The sequence below is a fragment of the Temnothorax longispinosus genome, chromosome 2 (genome assembly GCF_030848805.1).
Source record: "Temnothorax longispinosus isolate EJ_2023e chromosome 2, Tlon_JGU_v1, whole genome shotgun sequence".
NCBI classification, from domain to species: Eukaryota; Metazoa; Arthropoda; class Insecta; order Hymenoptera; family Formicidae; genus Temnothorax; species Temnothorax longispinosus.
The window spans coordinates 11,308,076-11,330,760 of NC_092359.1; the positions used below are offsets into that span (position 1 = coordinate 11,308,076).

The window sequence follows — 22,685 nt, forward strand, 5'->3', positions numbered from 1 at the left end:
TCCGTATCCGTGTAGGCAATTCGACAACGGTCGCGATAGAGCGGCACCATGTAGTCGTAGTGAAACTCGTAGAGACGCGTCTTGGATATCTCGAGAATAGACATACCCACGTAGATCGGCTTGTTGAATTTTACCTCGAGCCTTCGCAGCTCGATCGCCACCAGATTCTCCGAAAGGACGCTCCTGCTGTGAAAGTTCGGCTTAGCGATCAACGCCTCCGCGCCGTATCTCCCGTCCCATCGCGTCACGAGACGCACGTCCACGTGATCGCGCACGTTCTCCATAGTCTTGCCGAAGACGGCGTTGTTCATCAGTTTGTACAAATTCCGTTCGAAATCGTTGCTCGCGCGCGTCCTAAGCGCGGTGTTCAGCTCGATGTAGACGCGAAGCCACGGCGACTGGGCGAATCGTAGAACGCGACGAACGCGCGTCAAACGCATACCTAGTCGCAGACATTGCTGCAGGTTTCGATAGTGCGTCACGTAACGCGATTTGTCGTAGAGAGTGGCGAGCAATTTTTCCTGTCGCTTGCCGGGCGGTTTGTCGCGCGTCGGGCACAACGGCAGATCCGCGTGGGTGTCGTGCAGGTCTCGCGGGTACTCGAGATCCACCTCCAAAATGTAACCGACGTCGCTGTCCGTCGGCACGGTCGTCGCGTCGAAATTCTCAGGATCGTCGAGCCACTGGAAATTCGCGTAGGGCAACGATTCGCTCATAGCCCAGCCGTACAGATTGTTCACGTCGTAATACATGAGATACGTAGTGGGCTGGGACGAGTCGTGCGTCGGTACGTGCCTGTTGTTGGCTCGCGCGTACCTGAGCCAACATTGACTGAGGCCGCCGCGTATTCCGCGTTCCACGAACAGCACCATGTCGATGTCGGTGAGCAGCTCGAAACGCACGCCGGTGTATCTCAGCATGGCGTCCCACGTGTACCCCGGCAACGTGTAGTAATGCGCGGGATCAAGCCCATAACTCGCTGAACACTCGTCCCGAAAATTTTCAAATATATCCGCCAGAAGAAGCACGTCGGTCTTGAGATACAGATCGCTCTACTCGCCGAGATCTCGCACGCGAAAACGTCGCCAGACCCTCGTCGCGTGCTCGTAGTCGCTCTCGCTCGCGGTCTCGTCGGTCAGGGAGCTGTAAAAGACCTCGCGCGGCGGAAGCTCGGTCTCCCGCAGTTTGTCCGCGCTGTCGACGTACTCGTACGGAAACACTCCCTTGCGAGTGAGCAGATCGAGATCCTCCGCGCTCAAATCCGCGTACTCCGAACGCGTGATTCTCAGCTTGTCCCTGTTCAGATAGGACGCCAGGGTTTCGATACTCGCCGCTAAAAATTTATACGAGTCCACGAATCGAAGCTTCACGTACCGATCCCATTTCCCGTCCGTCTGCGTCTCCTTAACGGTCTTCGAGAAAGATATGTAGCTTTCCTTCGTGAGCGGCAGCAGATCGACCCCGCCCTCGAAATCATTCGCGATTTTCTCGACGACGAAGTGCGCGTCGTAACCCGAAAAATTGTGGAAGAACACGGGAATCACGTAAACGTTTCTGTAATTCAGATTGCAACGAGAATGCGCCGGACCTCTGTAACGTCCGGTTAGGTGACAGTGATCCCGCACGCGCTTGTCCTCCGGTTGAAACGATCTCCCGCACACGTAACAATGAGTTGCGAGCAGAAATTCGCTTTTCTCGTCCTTCGTAAGTTCCACTATTGCTATATTGGTGGAAAATTTATTCTTAACGCGACGCGCGAGAACGCGAAGCTCGTTTACAAACCACGAAACGCAATCCTCGCCGCGACGATATCTGTACGCGGACGCGGTATCGTCGTAGGTGCAGCACAGATAGTAGCCCAGGCTGAACGGTACGTGACGCTGATAAGCGTATCTTTCCGTTCTCGGGCCCCCCTCGACGTTTTCCCTCTCCCGTCGTTCGAGAAGACACTCCAGATCCGCGTACACCACGAAGGGAAGTCGCTCCTTTCTGTCGTAATTGTCGAAAGACAGCCACTTGTCGCTCTCGTTCGGGAGAACGACGGCGCAGTCGTTCATTCGGCCGCAGTCGACGCTGTGGGCGGCCAACTTGTCGCGCGTATAGAAATAGTGTAGACATCTGCGAAATAACGTGCGAGCGATTATTGCGCGTATGTAAAAAAAAAATAACGCCTCGTCTTTTCCTTGTTCCTCGTGTTTTTTTTTTCATTTCATTTCTTTTACTTACCGATCGCAAACGTGCTTCGCGCACCGTTTCGCGGTCAATTGCGAATTCACCAATCGCGACAGATTCTTCATCCAGGCGAAATGGCCCCTGTTGACGCCGCGCAGCGTATCGCGCAGATACAGCAGATTTACGTGCCTGTCCCGCTTATCGTCGGTCAACCGCAGAAGCACGATCGCGTTGTGGTCGGCGCCCGTTTTTTTCAATTCCTTCCCGAGTTGTAAACACGTTGATCGATACGTCGTTCTGACGTTCGAATTTTCCGATCTTTTTCAGATCTATGGGAGAATCGATCCCGTCGAGATTCAGCACCGTCGCGTAATCGGGATACGAGCCGCATCGTTCCGCGTGCCGCTCGGCGGGGTACAGAGCGGCGACCACCGCGCGCGCGAAACACGCGTCGTTCTCCGACAGCACGTTGACCACCGCCTTTTTAAGTCTTATACCCAGCGGTATTTTCATCCAACATCCCACGCGCATGGGATTACACTTGTTCACGTTCACGATTAGGTTCAATATTCGCGACAACGCCCATCCGCTGTTGCGTTCCTGAAATTCTTCCAATCGCGTTAGAATCGCGTCGCGCACGTGCCTATCGTACCACTCGTTCAGATCGGACTCCGGGAGAAGCTGTTCGTTCCGCGTAGCGATACTTTTCACGTCGGTCTTAACGTCCGCTACGAATTCCCCGTTGAATATGACGTTGACCTTCAGACACCCGTGTTCGGTCATATTATCCCGCACCTTTTCGAGCACGGTGCCCTTCGCGTCGTCGAGAAATCGCGCGGGTTCGATGTACGTCGAGTTCGTCACGGCGCCGGTCAGCACGCGACGTTGGAACGCCGCGTCGATCTCGATCCACGAGAAACCTCTGCCGCCGCTACCGCCTTCCCCTCCGTCCAAACCGGCACCTACGGCGCGTTCGAATCGTCGACGCAGATCCTCCCTCGAACCTTCCAATCGCGCTATCAGAGCCACCAGAGCGGACACGACTCCCGTGTTTCCTCGTTTCCCGGAGCGTTTAACTCGACACTGCTCCCGCAAGAGTCGGAGACACTCGTCGCATCGCCGTCTCCACGCGCGGTACCCGTCCGCGTCGCGGACGTCCGCGGCGAGTAACTCGTCGTACACTTTCCGCATCGTGTCCAGAAAGGTTCACCCTCGGGAACGTTGAACTTCACTCGGTCGAAAAGACGACGAGACCGGGCAGTTTGAATCCGATGTATCATGCTCTCTCTTCCGTACACCGTCTCGTGATAGAGATAGTAATCAAGCGGCAGGCGACGCGTATAATCGCTCACCCTGACGGAGTTCGCCACCGTCGTCTCTATCCACTTTCGCTCGCGATCGGTTCGCGCTCCAATTTCCCTTCGCAGATGATGGGTAGCCAGATTCCATCGCGCGTCCTCCTTCGCCACCGACGCGCGCGCACTCGACAACGGTGCTTCGACTCGCCGATTCGTCGTCCGAATCAGACGAAAACTTAGGCATGGGCTCGCGACAGCGCCATTCGTCGTCCGATTCCTCGGACGACGAATAACGGCGATCGTTCATTCGCGAGTACACGTATCGCCGACGCTACATTCGCACCGCTGACGTCTATATCAAAATAAAAAATCTCCATCTTCAATCCGCCACATTAATGTTTCGGTGTAATCATAAGTATCCCACAAACCTATTTTGCAATTCCCTCCACACTGTAAACAGAACTCGTGCGTCGATCCTTTGTCGTAAACGTTACGGATGCTGCCGCGAACTATACACCAACATGTTTTAACGTATGAGTCCAAAGCCCTCCAAATGTGTTCGGTTCTACCGATATGCAATTTGAAATGCAATTTAAAATGCTTGGGACACCACCACCTGCGTTCGTTTCTACTGATATGCGAACTAGAATGCTTGGGACACCACGTGTCAATGCCAGCGAGTACGTTTCGAAATCCGACTTCTCTGCCGCGAAGCAAACGCACCATCGACGAGCAATAGCGTCCGTCCGTTCCCATACCGTCTTTTTTTACAAATATATTAACTGTCGACCGCGCTCTAGAATCCTTGTAGAAAAAAACCGTTTGCCGCGCCGTTCGCGCGCCCGTTCAATTTATACCCCCCCCGTTCGTCGTCTCAACGGAAGACGTACCCCCTGCCGGACGCGCTTTTTCCCCGGAATGACAACCGCTCGCCTCATCCTCCGAAAAAACCCAGAATGACGACAACCGCTCGCGGCATCCTCCGACGAAAAATAAAAGAAAAACAAAAGGAGGAAACGACGAGAGCGACCGCGAACGAGTTCGAACGCGCGTTAAATAAATTATCACGAATCGTACGAATCGATCGAACGAAGAGACGAGTCATCTCACTCGATCTCGATACGTCGGGATGGGCAGGAAAACCGCAAAACAAAAGGAGGAAACGACGAGAGCGACCGCGAACGAGTTCGAACGCGCGTTAAAAAATTATCACGAATCGTACGAATCGATCGAACGATGAGACGAGTCATCTCCATCGATCTCGATACGTTGGGATGGGCAGGAAAACCACATCCTGCCCGTCGCGACGCGGATCGAAACGACCTTCGGACCGAGAGTAAAAAAAAACGACGACGACGAAGACGGGCGCGCGAGACCCCCCGCGAAACGAACCACCTCGAACGCGTCGTTCTCCCCCCCACTCCGAAACGTCCAGAAGAGCGACCTCGAACGAGTTCGAACGAGTTCGGACGCGTCCGAACGCGCGCGCGAGCGACGACGACGAAGAAAAAACAAACAAAAAAATATTGACCCGCGATTCCCCAAAACGGTCGGTAACGGCGCGAGCGCCCGCTCCGAGCGCCCCCTCGGAAAACGCCCAAATCCCCGCAACGAGCCCCCGTTGGCAGCCCTGCCCCGCGCCGAACCCCCGTTGGCGGCCCTGCCACACCCAACCTTACGTCAAATGTTCCCCTCGCGTCGCGCTCCCCCTCGCCCAATTTTCTCTTCCCCCCGCATAGCCCCCCCTCCGGTGACCCTTTACACCGTCCCTCGACCCCCTCGCCCACCGCTTACGGCGCTCCCCCCGCGGCAGCAAAGCCCCCCCCGACCCGCTAACCGCAAGAAAGATCCCTGGGGCCAGAAGTGTATGTTACCTCCCTACTAACGCGGCTCGGGTCGTTTTCAAGATTATGTTGTTGGCCAGATGAAAGTTCCATTTGAGATGTTTCCTCGGCCATTTGTCCGAAAGCGGAGCGAACGTGCGCTCCGAAATGTCCTCGACGCCGCATCGCGGTTTACCCATTCGATTCAGCGTCTCTTCGTTTAATTCGCCGTCGCCTGGTAGTCGATAGAATTCTTGAAACAGTGAGACGGCTCGATGTAACTCCTGCGTGGTGTTGTAGGACGATGAAAATCGCTGTGCACCGCTGTTATCCAGATACCCATATTTTTGCAGATAACTGATCGCAATCTCATTTTCACTCGATTTACAATTTACCGCGATGACGATAATAATCGCGCACGTAATTACGCGCGCGAGCGACATTGTCGAGAGATAACGATACGTTTCCCACCTCGACCCCTTGACCCTCGAGAAACGATAAGCGTCACCGCCCGATCGAAGCGCGAGTGACCGACGTAACGAGCGATGCGTTCCTTTTTTTTCAGCGATCGCGACGCGGGTGGGAGGTCTCGGTAAAGGTGTTAATTCGTGAAAGGCTGAAAATGAGCGTCGACAAGGCGAACGTGACGATTTCGCTTTGACGTTAGCGCCAATGATGAAGTTGCATTTGTATAATATCCACCATCGTCCCGGTACAATGAAACATAGACTTTAAACAAAACATTTTTAAGAAGTACATATTCGCAATATATTATACATATTTATTTAAACGCAGCGTAATATCTTCAAGTAATAATATTTCATGATACATATATAAATACAAGATATTAATTCTGAAGATTCGGTATTTTGATATCGCGACGCGGGTGAGAAGTCATTCGGAAATTGATATCGCAACGCGAATGAGAAGTTTATTATGTAATCACATTAATTTACATGCCTTATAATAGACTCATATATATATATATATATATATATATATATATATATAAATACATAAACAAACATTAAGTAAAACAAGTATAAACGATTAGATTTCTCTAATATATTAAGCCTAGTATTTTATTTAAAAAAAAACGTTGCATATTTAACAAATGATACTGAAATAACGCATTTGAGGTTTTGAATTGTCATATTTTTACAAGTTACTCATATAATAAATAGCGTAGATTTTTAAAATATCAAAATAAGATCTTACCGAATGAAATTAGACCGTGTGTAAAGAAATATATCGTGTGAGAATAAAAATCATACGCATGCAATATCAATTATGCGAAAAGTATTATACATAACATATATCATACGATTTCAAGAACAAGTTCCCTGATTATATAATTAACAAATTAGATAATCTTACAAAAAATTATAAGTTTTTTCAAAGATTAAATTATAAGTACATAAGTGTTTTATTTTGTTACTGCATTATTGTACAAATAATACTTACTATATTCATACATAACTTGTATTGACATATCTTCAAAATCATGTTTCGGTTCCATTAGACCCATAATCCAACTATTAACTTTATCAGAGTGATATTTTTTTAGTGGCCATTTGCATATATTAAGGTCATAATTTATCCATGAAGATGGGACTACGGCTACAGTCTCTTCTTCTATATTATTAAGAGGAAGAAATTTTTCAACAACATACCGCAACACAAACCATAAAGATTATTACATACTGGCATAAAGGTATTTATGTAGCTCATAAAGAGTGTAAAAGGATAAGCATACTTTAGTTAAAAAATGGGATAAGTGGAATGCAGAGAAAAGTACCATCATTATTATGCATAACAACACATTTCTCTTTGATATCTTCAATTCTCCAAAAACAGAAATCTCGTTCACATTTTGATATTTTAAAAATACCTAACTCTAAAGACTCCATAGGAAAAGTATAGTAATTTTCAAGGCATGTAAACTTTTTTCCTGCAATAATGATAACTTCAACAGAATTAATTACGGAGTACAAACGTACAATTTCACCATTCACAGTTTTGAAGTATCGATTTGCTTTATTTATTCTTAGTGTAAAATCTTTGGTGATAACAGTGGTGTATTGTTGACCTTCAATTTCTAAATGATAACTGTTAAATGGTTTTTTCAGTTTAACAAGATCTTCATGAGGACATGATTTTATCAGTGCACCTTGTAATTCCGTATCTCTATTAGCCAATTGTTGCAATGGTCGATGAATGGAACGCAAGTGATATTTTATAACGCCCAAAAAATTTTCGTAAGGAAATGCACTCCATGAATCCAATGCACCCCTATTGTAACATTCTTCGGCTAGATGGATGAGTGAGTGAACATTATAAACCACAAATTCACGTCCAAATGAATCAACTGACTGACTTACAAATTGTCTCGATAAGTAATCAGCAACCGTATTCATTTCTTGAAAAAGATCATGTCTACACAAGATATAAATTGCACAATGGAGAAGAAGAAAACACTGGTAGACATTAGTAGGTACATGATCTTTTAAAACATAAATGCCGTCATATAATATAAATCTTCTAAATTCAGAACCCTGTTGCGGCCCCAATTAAAATGTAATAATAAAATAAGAATAGTATTAAGAAAGACCGCGAATAACAATAGGGAACGCGACCGCGAAAGCCCGAGAGAATTACGCAACGCCGAATCAGCAAAAGATGAGTTGCGCGATCGGCCCAGATACGATCGAGCAACTCAGCGATATTGAAGGACAAGACGAGGATTGAAAAGGAAGCGACAACAGGAGACGTGAGGGCAATCGGAGTCAGGGAGCAGAGCAGTAACGGGCATCAAACGCGAATAACGATTGTAACTCAGAGTGGATTAATTAAAGTTGTCATTTATTGAAAAGTGTTGATAACCAATCCCGACTCCTCCGTGGATAAACGATCCCATTGTGTCCCGCCGTAAAAAGAGGGCACAACAAATGGTGGCAGCGTGAGGGATCCATTGGCAGGACGGGAACGGCAGCTGAAACAGAAAAATAAGTGAATCAGTGAGGCAGTGCAACATCCTCAACGGAGACACGGTAGCCAGATTCAAAAGCAGCGGACAACACGGTAGCGGCCGACGAGGGACAAGCGAGCAGCGTAACCCGAGAAGGCGCCGACCTACCTCAACGGAGGCTCACCGACAGATAAGGCGGCACGAGCACCGACCAGCAACATGCGACTAGCGACCGTAATGTAAGTCGATTAAGCAAATTATGTAAAGCGCAATCACCGTAGATGTCGGAAAACGAAAATCCACCTGCGGAACTAAACCAATCGTGGCTCCATAGCGAGACGTCACGACGAGCGCGTAGAAATAGACCGTTAAGCCCCGTGCAAACGACCGAAGAAGGCGTAAGCGACAATCGCGAAACCGTGCGTAGAAATTTAGACGAATACTACTCAAGCGAAAGCGAATCAGAACCGGAATTACACCCGAACAGTGTAATCGAACGCGAACAATTCGACGATTCCGTTATAATTTTAGACGCGAGAGTAATAGGACAAAATAACTGCCCCGACGAAAATAGACTCCACCCCTCACACGCGCACGCACAATCCGAAGACGCGAACAGTACGACCAGTAAGCGAACACACAGACGAGAGTTCTCATTGACCTCGTATGATAGCAGCGTATTTGACCCGCAAGAATATTATTCTGCCCCGAGACACGTGAACGTAATCGAGATGGCGGAAGCAACAAATAGCAACCACGACGCGAATAACGTAAATGACAACGCGCCGATAACCCCAGAGGAAATAGACGAAGAAATAAACCGTCTTAATCTAGTGCTATCACAAAGAGGCACCCCGGCGAATCACCGTAACCGGATACCCGCACGGGCCGGACCGCCGCGAGACGATAGAGATTCCATTCTCGACGAGATATTAAACGGAATCCGCAACTTACAAGATCGCGTAAATCAACTAGAAACGGCGAATCCTGAACGCCGCGAATTTCACGCGAGACGCGAGCCAAGTAACCTCCCGTTCGAAGTAACGTACGGAAGAACGTCATATGATATTCGGAACCAAGCGGAGCGCGCAATCGGATATCTACGATTAAAAGAGGCACGAGACATGATACCCGAGTTCGACGGAGCCTCGAGTAAATTACAAGAATTCTTAAGCGCCGCGTCATATGCAATAAAAAACATAAACCCTATGGAAGAAGGAACGCTATTAGAAGCAGTGCTATGCACAAAGCTAAAAGGAAGAGCGATGATAGACTTTCAAACGCGAGAGATAAGAGATTTCGCACAACTAAAGAAGGAATTAGAAGTTTGCTATTTGAGCCGCAAAAGCACAACACACTTACAACTAGAGTTTAATACACTCAAGCAAAAACCCGGAGAAAATGCAAGAGCATTCGGATTAAGAGCCGATAAGCTAGCGATGGAGCTATATGACTCCATGATAGAGGGAAGAAATCACACCATAGAAAGCAAGCGAACTATATTAGAAACGATTCAACAACAGGCATTACAGAATTTTCAATTAGGATTGAGAGACGAGATCAAGTTACTTGTCCGAGCTCAGCATTTCGCAACATTGCAAGAAGCGATTGCCGGAGCGAGCGCCGAGGAAAAAGTAAACGGGCCGAGTGGAATTCCGCCGCGTCCCAAAAATAATTATGCGTACTCGCCGCAACCGCGCGATAACCGATCGATACTACAATGCCAAAAATGCGGAAAATACGGGCACCTCGGAAGGGAATGTCGTACCAATAGATATGCGAACCGTTTCTCCTTACCGAAACCCGATAGGACACCCCGCGTAAACGCGATAGATAAAGTCTGCAATTACTGCAAGAAGGCAGGACACATGCGCGAAGAATGTTGGTTGTTAAATGGTCGACCAAATAAAGAAAGGACGAATCACAACAAACCTAATAATCCGCGAGGACAAAATAAAAATTTTCACCCGAAAACGAATGGCCCGAGAAAAAAGGACAGTAATTCAGCCGCGAATAGCGATGAGAAAGATAAAGAGGACACAAAGCAGCGCCGACCGGCGTTAGAGTATCAGGTGTCACACCTGACGAACAAGCCGCGAAAGCATGCAGGGCTGGACTTAATCACTCTGCCTATGCGAGAAGCGAAGCGCGAAAAAATAAATTTACTGTTCGATACCGGAGCGGCCGTATCAATAATAAAAGTAAAACATTTGAAAGGCGAAACAATGATAGAAGAGGATAAAATGGCCCTTACAGGAGTAACAGGTCATAAAGCCCATACGATTGGAAAATTTACAGCAACTATTGACTTGAAAGATAGAAAGATCAAGCACACGATATATGTCGTCAAGGATGATTTTCCGATAGAATACTAGGCGACGGAATACTAGGCGTAGATTTTATAAAGAAACATCGAGCGTCATATAGTTACGAGTCGAGCGCAATACGCATAGGGAATAGCACATTAAAATTATATCCGTATAAGAAAATGGTTTTGAAACCGCGAAGCGAGACAATAGTACAAGTCGCGACCGATAAAAATTCACTAGGAATAATACAGGCAAAAGAGACAATGCCAGGAGTGTTCATAGGAAACTGCCTAGTGATGCCAGAAAACTTTCTATGTCCGGCAAGCATACTAAATACGACGGAGAAGACAGTCGAAATGCTAATGCCGCAAGTAACATTAGAAGAGTTAGAGCAAGAAGAAGCAGAAAAGATAGAAGTAAACCGAGTAGACAAGGCAGAAGAAACAATGCCGCGTAGCGAAAAAGTCGAAAAATTGATACGCACGCAACACTTAAACGAAGAAGAAAAGAAAACCATTATGGAAATTTGCAGAGATTACAGCGATGTATTGCATGTGGAAGGAGAACCACTGACATGCACTGATATCGTCGCGCATAAGATTACCACGAAGGCGGGCAGCGTACCGGTCAACGTCCGACCATACCGTTTGCCAGAAAAGCACAAGGAAAAAGTGAATAGACAAGTGAAAGAGATGTTGAAAAACGGAATTATTAGACCTAGCACGAGCCCGTGGAATGCGCCGTTGCTAGTAGTACCGAAGAAAAGAGACGCATCAGGAAAATTAAAACTGAGAGTGGTAATAGATTTTCGGTTTGTGAACGACCTAACGGAGGGAGATTCCTTCCCATTGCCAAACATAACCTAGACCAACTGGGAAAAGCAAAATATTTTACCACGCTAGACCTCGCCTCGGGATATCATCAAATCCCGATGGAAGAAGAAGATAAGGAAAAAACAGCGTTCTCGACACAATACGGACATTACGAGTATAATCGAATGCCTTTTGGATTGAAAAATGCCCCAGCGACATTTCAACGAGCAATAATAGCCGTTTTAGCAGGACTAGTAGGATTACAATGCTTAGTCTATTTAGACGATATAATAGTATACGGAGCAAGTTTGCAAGAGCACAATAAGAGATTAATTGAAGTGCTAAAAAGACTGAGAAAATATAATTTGAAATTACAGCCCGATAAATGCGAATTCCTTTGGAAAGAAGTGACGTATCTCGGACATGTAATAACAGAAAACGGAATCTCGCCAGACCCTTCAAAATTAGAAGCAGTAAAAAGCTTCCCGAGACCAACAAAAGTAAAGGACATCCAGGCTTTCGTAGGATTAGCCGGATATTATCAAAGATTTATTAAAGATTTTTCAGCAATCGCCAAGCCACTCACAAAAATGACCAGAAAAGATATCAAATTCGAGTGGAACGCAGAACAACAAAACGCATTTGCAATACTTAAAGAAAAACTAACCACAGCACCGGTATTAAAATACCCGGACTTCTCTCAAGAATTTGTAGTAACGACCGACGCGTCAGATTACGCAATAGGAGCCATACTGTCACAGGGAAAGATAGGTCAAGATCAACCCGTGGCGTATGCGAGCAGAGTACTATCTAAAGCCGAGCAAAATTACAATACTACCGAGAAAGAATTACTAGCGATAGTATGGGCGGTGAAATACTTCCGACCATACGTTTATGGAACAAAATTTACCGTAGTGACAGACCATAAATCATTGGTTTGGCTATTTAACGTAAAGGACCCCGGATCACGATTAATCCGATGGAGATTGAAATTAGAAGAATACGATTACACTATCGTACACAAGGCCGGTCAAGAGAATAGAAACGCGGATGCGCTGAGTCGACATGTGCCGACAGATATCAACAAGATAGAGAAGGAAGAGAATAACGAAGAGGAGAGCGAAAGAAAATATACAGAAGAAGAGAAGCAACGTATATTATACGAATACTATGATGCACCTGTAGGAGGGCATCAGGGTGTGGAACGCACCATAAACCGAATAAGGTTGACGCATAATTGGAGAGGATTAACTCGAGACGTCGAAGACTACATTAATAAATGCGAACTATGTCAGAAGAACAAGTTATCGCGAAAAAATAAAGCACCCTTAGTAATAACAGACACCGCGGACAAACCGTTCGAAAAATGTGCTCTAGATATAGTAGGACCACTGACGGTGACCGAAAACGGAAATAAATATATCCTCACGTTTCAGGCAATACCTGTACCTAATCAAGAAGCGAATACAATCGCGAAAGAATTCGTCACAAAGATTATCTTTGAATACGGTATCCCCGACAAAATACTGACGGATAGAGGAACGAATTTCCTTAGCGAGATATTTAAAGGCACGTGTAAATTATTGAAGATAGAAAAAATTCAAACAACGGCCTACCATCCCGAAAGTAATAGAGCATTGGAACGCTCTCATAGAACATTAGCCGAATACTTGCGACATTATATTAACGCGGACCAGACAGACTGGGACGAATGGACGCCATACGCAATGTTCGCGTATAACACGACGCCACACACAGCGACCGGGTTTACACCCTTTGAATTAGTATACGGGCACCGAGCGACACTACCGACGGCACTGTCGCAACCACCGAAACCAACGTATACTTATGACGATTACGCGCAAGAGCTAAAAGAAAAATTAAGAGCGACACAACGAGTTGCAAAGGAACATTTGCGAAACGAAAAATCTAAGGCCAAGGAGACGTATGATAAGAAGACAAAAGAAATCAATTTTCGAGTAGGAGACAAAGTTCTCTTGCACGACGAAACGGTGCGTAGAGGGAGATCGAAAAAATTAGAATCCCCGTGGATAGGACCATATGAAGTAATCGAAAAACATTCAGACGTCAATTACACGATCAAAAAGGGACGGAAAACCACGCGAGTACACGTAAACCGATTAAAGCCCTTTATAGAACAGTAAAAACAGCGTAAAAGAACAAAAACAAGCAATAGAAAGTAGGCAATAGAAAATAGGCGTAAAAACTGAGGAAAATAAGATAATAAGTACTTACCGAACATCAAACACGTCGCACCACACGACGTCCGGTGGCCACATCCAATGTGACCTCCAGGGGGTAGAGGAGATGCATCCAGGTATCCGGGGGCGTAAGAAACGCTTCTGCGTAGGGGGGAGGGGGCGACGTCGGCCCCGAACCCAAATTCGCCGTCATCCGCGCACTAAGCGCGGCACCCTCACTCACGGCACCCGCACGAGCAGCGCGTAGCGAATACGTGCGCCAACATGCGTCGCACGTCGTCGGGACAAAAAAACGGTTACACAGACGGCACCTCATAATTAGCGCAAACAAAAAGTACTCTCTAAACCACGTCGCAAGAGCAACTAAACGCGCGAGGAGAGAAAAAACGCGAGGAGAAGGCATGATCAAGCCAAGGTAAAAATTCGAAGAAAGGTAACATGAGTCCTTATCTTACAGGACGCTGATCGTCGTCCAGCACTTCGCGAAAAAAGCGAAACCTGAGACAGCACCATCGTACGAGATACGACAATTCAGCAGCGAGCCGGGAATATACTTTGAGAGAACCGGACAATTGCAACAGGTAGAAGCTACTTGGAAACTAGCGATTAAAATCGACGTAGTGCAGCCGTGCGCTGAGCTGCACCAACCGACCAACATCCGAGCAACAGCCACCGAGCCAATCGTCCAATTACTCATGCCGGGACTCACGGCGGCCGTGAGGGAGATGATCAAACGCGAGCGGCAGGAATGGGCCATGCGCTCGCTACCGATGACGAGGGTGCCGATCATCCAAGTGCGGCGATGCAACAAGGTTGGCGGCGGGAGGAATGACACGCGGGCAAGGCGAAGCGCTTCGCTGACCGACGACCAGACGACAGAAGAAACGGGGAGCGGAGGCGCCGCCGAAGAAGCTCGAGGCCAGCGGGCCAATAAGTCACATATGTAAAGAAATGAATGAATAAAACACAATGACTTAGTCAATAAAAATAGACGCGACTGTATTCAGTTAGTATTAAGCGAAACACGATAAGTTTCGAGCGCGATAGTGCGAATTGGCGTACCGACCGCGAGACCGGGTCAGTGGCTTAGGAAAATGATGCACGAACGCCGCGGACTATACTCAGCGGGTTACGATGAGTACCGAGCGCGATAGCGCGAACTGGTAAGCCGACTACGGGATAGGCTCAGCGGCATGGGGGCGCGATGCATAAACGCCGCGTATCTCACTCAGCGCGTTGCGATGAGTTTCAGGCGCAGTAGTGCGAACTTGCGAACCAACCACGGGACCGGCTTAACAGCTTAGGAGCGCGATGCATAAACACCGCGTATTCCACTCAGCGCGTTGCGATGAGTTTCGAGCGCGATAGCGTGAACTTGCGAGACAACCGCGGGACCGGCTTAGCAGCATAGGAGCGCGATGCATAAACACCGCGTATTTCACTCAGCGCGTTGCGATGAGTTTCGAGCGCGATAGCGCGAACGTACAAGCCAACCACGGGACCGGCTCAGCAGACTGGGAGCACGATGCATAGACGCCGCGTATTCTGCTCAGTGCGTTGCGATGAGTCTCAAGCGCAGTAACGCGGAATAGCCGACGGATAACGGGATTGGCTCAGCGGCATAGGAGCGCGATGCATCGATACCGAGTATGCCGCTCAGCGAGTTATGATGAGTTCTGAGCGCGGTAGGGCGAAATCGCCAACCGATGGCAAAATCGACTCACCGATATAGGAGCATAACGCGTGGATCCGACATGATCAATTCAGCGAGTTTCGATGCGATCCGAGCGCGGTAAAGCGAAATAGCCGACCGTAGGCAGGATCGAATTATCGACGTGGGAGCGCGAAGCGGGATTGCCGCGTAGTGTATCCAGCGAGTTCCGATGCGATCCAAGCGCGGTAAAGCGATATAGCCGACCGTAGGTAGGATCGAATTATCGACGTAGCAACGCGAGGCGGAATTGATGGGTAATGTATCCAGCGAGGTTCGATGTAATCCGAGCGCGGTAAAGCGAAATAGCCGACCGTAGGCAGAATCGGATTGTCCGCGTAAGAGCGTAATGCGAAAACACCGCGTAGTCGATCCATCAATTACCGATGGGTTCCGAGCGCGGCGCGGCAACGGAGGCAACGCGAGGTGGAGGCGTAGCGTAACCGCGAGAACGAACCCGCGATAAGATTAAGCATAGAAAATCGTAGCGAGCGGAAACACGTAGAATCTTCTGGATCGTTCCAAGATTCGATTCGTCGAGCGTAAACATGTTTGTGCGAAAAGTGAAAGCGCGCGGAATGCGGAAGTATTTGCGCTACTGCGTAGCGAGTGAATACAGATGTTGGCCAGATGTTCGGCTGTGAACAAAAGGTGTTTGCGCGCGAAACAATAAGACCATTCACGAGGCTATTGACACAGCTGCCGTTTGTAGGCACAGGTGTCCGGCGATGGCGACAAGTGGGGCGATCCCCATTCGATCGAGGTGGGCCAGCCGAGACGAGGAATCGAGGAATTCGTCTCTCGGCTCTCGATGCGAACGGTTCTCGCATCGGAGCACTCGTCTCACTTAGAAATACTCGGCGTATAGTGTTGGCTTCCTGTAGGCAGGAGCATCGGCACAAGATAGATAAACTAAATCTCAACGCGTGCGCTAACATCGAGCGAGAACGAGAACGATCCCGCTTAACGGGGCGTTAAACCGCGAGTCCATGTAACGTAACTGAACAAAAGAGAAATAAATTATAACTTAACTCTTGTTGCGAAAACATACGTGTGACGACTATCATTCAATCCGAAGACAACCTGCAAAGACTTACCTATCCTAAATCGTAATCTCGCCTGTCGGCCGCCCGAAATCCTCCATCGACGAACACGCACAGAGGCTGAGGCCCAGCCAAGCGGTGCTGTCCAGCACAGAAGCGAAGGAAGTCCCTTGAGCGGAGAGGTCCAACAGGTCCAGCGGGTCGATCCGGAGACAGATGGGAGCTGAAACAGAGTCGTAGAGAGGGGAATTGGCAAAGTCAGCGAAAGGTTGGTCATTCATCAGTATCTTTCTCGATAGGCCTAGGTGAAAATCGAGTGGCGACCGTGATAATTAATGATCTCAAGGGCGTGTGGTTAATGTCGATCCTCCGTCCGGCTACAGTAGCAGCCCTAGGAAACCGATATCACCAACTTCAGGAATTTCTACAGCAAGCCGAAGAAGTATGCGAAACGATAATCGCAAAGGACACGCAGCAGACGTGCAAAAACATTCTCCATACGATAGAGAAAAATAACAAAAAATTAACGCAATTATTAACGCGATTACAGACTATATATAAAACAAATAACAATAAGCGAGGGTTAATAGACGCGATCGGCACGATCAGCAAAACGCTGTTTGGCACTATGGATGCCGACGACGCAAAACACATACAGGAGCAGCTCGAACTGATACAAAATCAGCAACAGACTCTACGGCACACCGCAAAAAGCCAATTAAAGGTGATAAATGCCACGATAGGCCACATGGAGGCCTTAGAAAAATCGTTGTACCACAACGAACAACTGATGACGAACGTCACGAGACGGATACAGCTGGACACAGCACTATACGCCAAAAGAGAAGAAATAGACGAACAGCTTTTAATACTAACCACAATTACAGAGGATCTAATGGAAGACGTGAAAAACACGATAGACTACCTCACATATTCGCGGGAAGGAGTAATACTCACCCGCCTATTACCAATAGAAGAAATAATAACCGAACTAAAAGAGGCAACGTCACAATTGACGCATGGATCCCACTTTCCTTTTAAAACTAGATTAGAAAATTGGAACGAGATACAAAACTATGTAGAAATTAACGCATATTATGATAAACCGAACATTTATACGATAATCAAATTTCCCGTGGTAGCATACCCCGTGTATGACATAATAAAAACGACACCATTACCTGTCCATAACCACGCGAATATTTTCACATTCCTAAGAATTACTCACAACATATTAGCAATAGATAAAGAGAATCATAATTACATAACGCTAGAGGAACGCGATTTAAACGACTGTAAACGAAACGGAGTAAAATACGTATGTAACCGAAACTACCCGGTATATTTTGTAAAAGCCGACGCACCATGCGAAGTACAAGTTTACGTAAAAACGCCAGGATATGTAAACGCCTGCGAGAAACGTCAAATAATGTCAAACGTAACCTTATGGATAACGTTAAGCGAACCACAAACGTGGCTATTCTCAACGCCGAAAAAACAACAGCTGACGATTTAATGTAATGAACAGGCAGAACAAAAAATAGAAATAGAAAGAACAGGGAAACTAAGTATAATCGAAAATTGTAAACTAACCACACCCGATTATTATAAAAACAAAAAGACAAACGACTATGAGACAAATAGAAATGCACTTAGCAGATTTTAACCTAACGCTAACAAACAAAAATAAAAATATTAACGAACAAGCGAAAAAAGAGATTAAATTAGAACCTGTAATTAGGAATCCGAACGAATTAATGGAATTAAGTCTAGAAATAAGCGATATAAATAAAGAGTTGGAAAAATCCCAAGACACCCTAATAAAAAATCCCTATGTCATATATCCCGTAGGATCGACACTTACGTTAATAATTATATTAAGCATAGTAGGAATAATCATCTATGTAATAAAAAGACATAAGAAACGAGCGAGCGCCCGACCGCACGTACAGGGCGACTCAGCGATACTATACTAGAAAATAAGAAGAATGTAACCTCAGAAACAAAAATAATAAAGAAAATAAACCACCCTAATAGAAATAGAAATAGGATAAGCAGCGAAAAAATTGTAACGAAAACTACAGACCGTAGTTTCCTTCTCTCAAAGGGGGAGGGATGTTGCGGCCCCAATTAAAATGTAATAATAAAATAAGAATAGTATTAAGAAAGACCGAGAATAACAATAGGGAACGCGACCGCGAAAGCCCGAGAGAATTACGCAACGCCGAATCAGCAAAAGATGAGTTGCGCGATCGGCCCAGATACGATCGAGCAACTCAGCGATATTGAAGGACAAGACGAGGATTGAAAAGGAAGCGACAACAGGAGACGTGAGGGCAATCGGAGTCAGGGAGCAGAGCAGTAACGGGCATCAAACGCGAATAACGATTGTAACTCAGAGTGGATTAATTAAAGTTGTCATTTATTGAAAAGTGTTGATAACCAATCCCGACTCCTCCGTGGATAAACGATCCCATTGTGTCCCGCCGTAAAAGGAGGGCACAACAACCCTTTCCCCCACTTTTCCCTCTTATTTCGAACACCTAAGCTCCTTGGTTTTCGAGTAAACTCAATTGGAAAACAGTCAGTGATATCACGCAACATATTACTGATTTGAGACACAATTGCATCTGGCAATGTACACCGAGAACGAACACTTGTAAGAAAATGGAGTATTCTTTTTGGTAATTATTCAGTTTACACCCCTCACCTCCGATTTTGATGAACTTTGATGAATTTCGTGTGCTAATTATCTCCTTTAATTATCTAAGAAAGTATTGATAGAGGATGCCAATATATTGTGACGTTGCACCGTGTGCACGTCACAATCTTCCCCATTCCCATCTTTATATTGCGCGCGTACTGCCGAGTTTATAGTTTTCAGGAAAAGGCGGCCGGAGGGCCCGTTTCGACAGCGTGGCGCCATCCGCCGGTGCGGTGAAGCGCCCTGATCTAGAGGGCCGCGAGTCGAAGCCGCGGGAATGATCGAGAGACTGTTGAGTAGACCGCGAGCGTGGACGGACGTCCGAGGAGAATTGTATCGAGACAATAGGCGAGGGCGGCGGCCCTAAGAGCTAGATTGAAGGAAGGAAGGAAGGACGAGATGTAACCAGCCACCCATCCCGGACATCAGGTATCGGGGAACGGCGGGCGGAGTGTCGGTATCCTGTCGCGTAAGATTTTGAGAGAGACGCGTAGGCTTGTTTGAGTTTCCTTGCCTACGCGCCATTGCCGTGAATCCATTGAGAAGATTATCGCTTTTCGTTTTGTTTCTACGGGTAAGACATAGCCCGCCCGCTGACTCCCCGTAAGAATACCGAAGGGGCGTCCGTTTTTTCCCGACTCGACCGACCTGGGATCGGATTGTAAGAACGGGCGGCGCCGGTCGCCCGCCACGAGGATGATGCGTGTCGCGTGATAAAACCTCGCCGGTCGGCTCAACAGTCCGTCGCGTTAGATTACCGTTTCGAGTATTCGGAGATTACCGTTTATGATTATCGTGCCTATCGATAAGTGTGTAAGATATCGGCGTTCCCGGTAGAGTTAGTTTGCGCGTATTGAAAACTTCGTCGTGCGGGCTTTCCACGCGTCCGGCCGTTCAGGGGCGTGTCGGCCTCCGGGAGACGAAAATTACCGCGCCCGGTACGAGAAGTGTGAGGCGTCGGCATACCGGACCTAGAGTCAGCCTTCTCGAAGAAGGTACCCGAACTCGACCGCGATTAACGTCCAGAGATTTAGAGGAAGATTTACTCCGGCTGAGAGTACCGCACGCCCCGGGCTGAATTAGGCGTGAGTATCACGTGCTCGCGGCGTGGACCGTACGAGAGACTATGATTGAAATTGATCTCACGAAGCGTAAAACATCGTGTATTGTATAACATACATCTTCCAAAATACAAACACCTGTAAAATAATCATATTTTATATTTTTATTTGCAAGAATAAAATAACAATAAAAATTTCTCCAATATATCTCACTGATTTTAAGGTAGTACATCCGTAAACTCATTTTTTTAGGAATTTTGTAAAATTTAGACAGCATATTAACGTAAACATGTTCTACACACATGTACAATGTAAATAAAAGTTAGCTTTTTTTACATACATGTATTTAATGAAAAACTAGATGATAAAAGAACTTGCAAGAATATGACAGCTAACCTATAAAGATGTATAATAGTATACATTAGTGTGTGTATATATATGTACACTCGTGGACAGAAAGGTTGTCCGACTTATACACCCGTATTCTACTACTACGAATACGGCTCAAAGTGGGACAATCTTTCTTCGGACAACCTTTCTGTCCGCGACTATACATATGAGATTTACACACATCCGTAACACGGACAATCCCAGCCAAATACCACAATGTCATTTATCTGTAATTATCTTTTTAACAGTATCGTTACGGACAAACTACCTTAAAAATGTTCCAAATGATATCGAAATATCGAGACGGTAATTTTATATGTATTATGTTACATACCTTTAGACACCGTAAACACACGTGTTGCGTCAAATTCCAGAGACAATCTTATAAGTACATAAATATTTAATATTTTTCATAATTATACGCAAAAAGAGACAGCAAACACTCTACTTACAAATTAGAATACTAATTGCTTTTTTTGTTTGCTTCGTTATGAATCCTTGCTCAATTCACGGATTCGCATCGCGTCATTGACATGTCACTGACATAAAATGTCAAGACTAGAACCACGAACATAATAAATCATGATAATCGCGCAAACTATCCCTGTCGGTAATCCTAGTTTGTTGATAATCGCGTATCGACGTATCGATAAACAGTATGTATTAGCAATCTTATAATACATAATCGTGGAAAAAAAGAATTAATTATAAGATATTACAACACCGCGGGATCCCATACTGGAAGTAGCCTGCTTACGTTTTTCTTTGTGCGTTGGCTTACGTGTCGCGTAACGCAAGACGTGTACTTGGCGCGAAACACTACCGTGTCTCTCTTGATTTTACAAAATTGCGAGATTTGAGTCAAAAAAAAAAGGGGGAAGGGGGAGGGTAGTGAAAAATATCAAAAATGCAAATGATGCACTGCAATTGCTTGTATGTAAGATAAAAAATATTATCGATTTAGCTACGAATGAAAACAAAAATTTTTTTTTAAAAGACCAAAAATGGATCGCACAGGGTATCATTGTAGCGCCCAATACTAAAGAAATGTATGATAAATGAAAAAAAGTTGTAATAACGAAGAGGCTAAATATGAATATAAAAATTATTCTAAACTACTGCAAAAAGTTATTGATAGAGCCAATTTGTCATGCGATAAGAATTAATGACGTTGAAGAAAGATGTAATAATAGTAAGTCTCTTTGGAATTATGGTTCGAGAGAAACGAAACAAAGGGAAATCTAAATCGAGTGGTATATGTATAGTCAAATTAAAACCGAGGGGAAAGTTATTGATGATCCTATAAAACTTAGGGTGCTGTCCCATTGGTGCGATTTCAATGACGCTAGAAACCAGCGGCAGCGTCAAGAAAATGTAGTGGGGGAAGAAGTTTCGTTGAATTTTGCGGTACGCTAAAAAGTTGAGACGGTCTGAACTTCAAAACCTCACTACATTTTCTTGACGCCGCCGCGCTGGTTTCTAGCGTCAATGAAATCGCACCTTTATTATTGAGCACGGATCGAAATGACGGATCGGATTCTGCTAGGAAATTCTAGTGAATTTTTGATCCCGCTATTCTTTCCGATCGGGCGGGTGTTTCTGCCCGCGCAAGGTTTAAAACGCCGTTGTATTAAAAAAATAATATCATCAATAATAACAACAAGCTACAATTCTACAAGATGAGTACCAACAATCATGGAAAAGGGCCGGTAATAATAATTTTAAATATAGGTTATATGATTATAGTTTTGTTTGTTTACCAAAGAAAACCTGAAATTGACACCTGTATTGACAAAATCTGTGGACATGTCGACAAACCACATGATAGTAATACTTTTTTTATATTATTGAACGCATATATGTGGATTTTTTTCACAATGTGGTTTTACCACATTGTTTTTCCATATGGTTTTAACCGCATGATTTTCGGCACGTAGATATTTTCAATACGAACAACATATCAAATATTATGCGATTCATGTAGTTATACATGTGTTTGATATTTGCAGGCTGACAGTAAAATGCGGTTACTGTGGGCAGATAATGTACGGATCCTGTGCGGAGATTCAAGCCCCCATAAGTGCTTCAAAAGCTATGATGAAAGTATTCATGTCCTCGTTGTCGACGAGAAGGGGCGTGCTACAATGAGTAATTTTATTTGAAAGCAAATAT

At 45.9% G+C, this 22,685-nt stretch overlaps 2 protein-coding genes across 2 annotated transcripts in view; both read left to right on the forward strand.

Annotated features, from left to right (window-relative positions):
- Positions 1-22,685, forward strand: part of LOC139807990 (uncharacterized) — a 164,453-nt gene that overhangs the window by 23,421 nt on the left and 118,347 nt on the right. The window lies entirely within an intron of this gene.
- LOC139809039 (uncharacterized) lies at positions 8,543-10,636 on the forward strand. The gene has a single exon (XM_071771654.1). The coding sequence runs from the start codon at positions 8,543-8,545 to the stop codon at positions 10,634-10,636; it is 2,094 nt and encodes a 697-aa protein (XP_071627755.1).

Bases quoted from the DNA above. Each gene is read 5' to 3' on its own strand.
- LOC139809039 (XM_071771654.1), top strand. From the start codon at position 8,543: ATGTCGGAAAACGAAAATCCACCTGCGGAACTAAACCAATCGTGGCTC.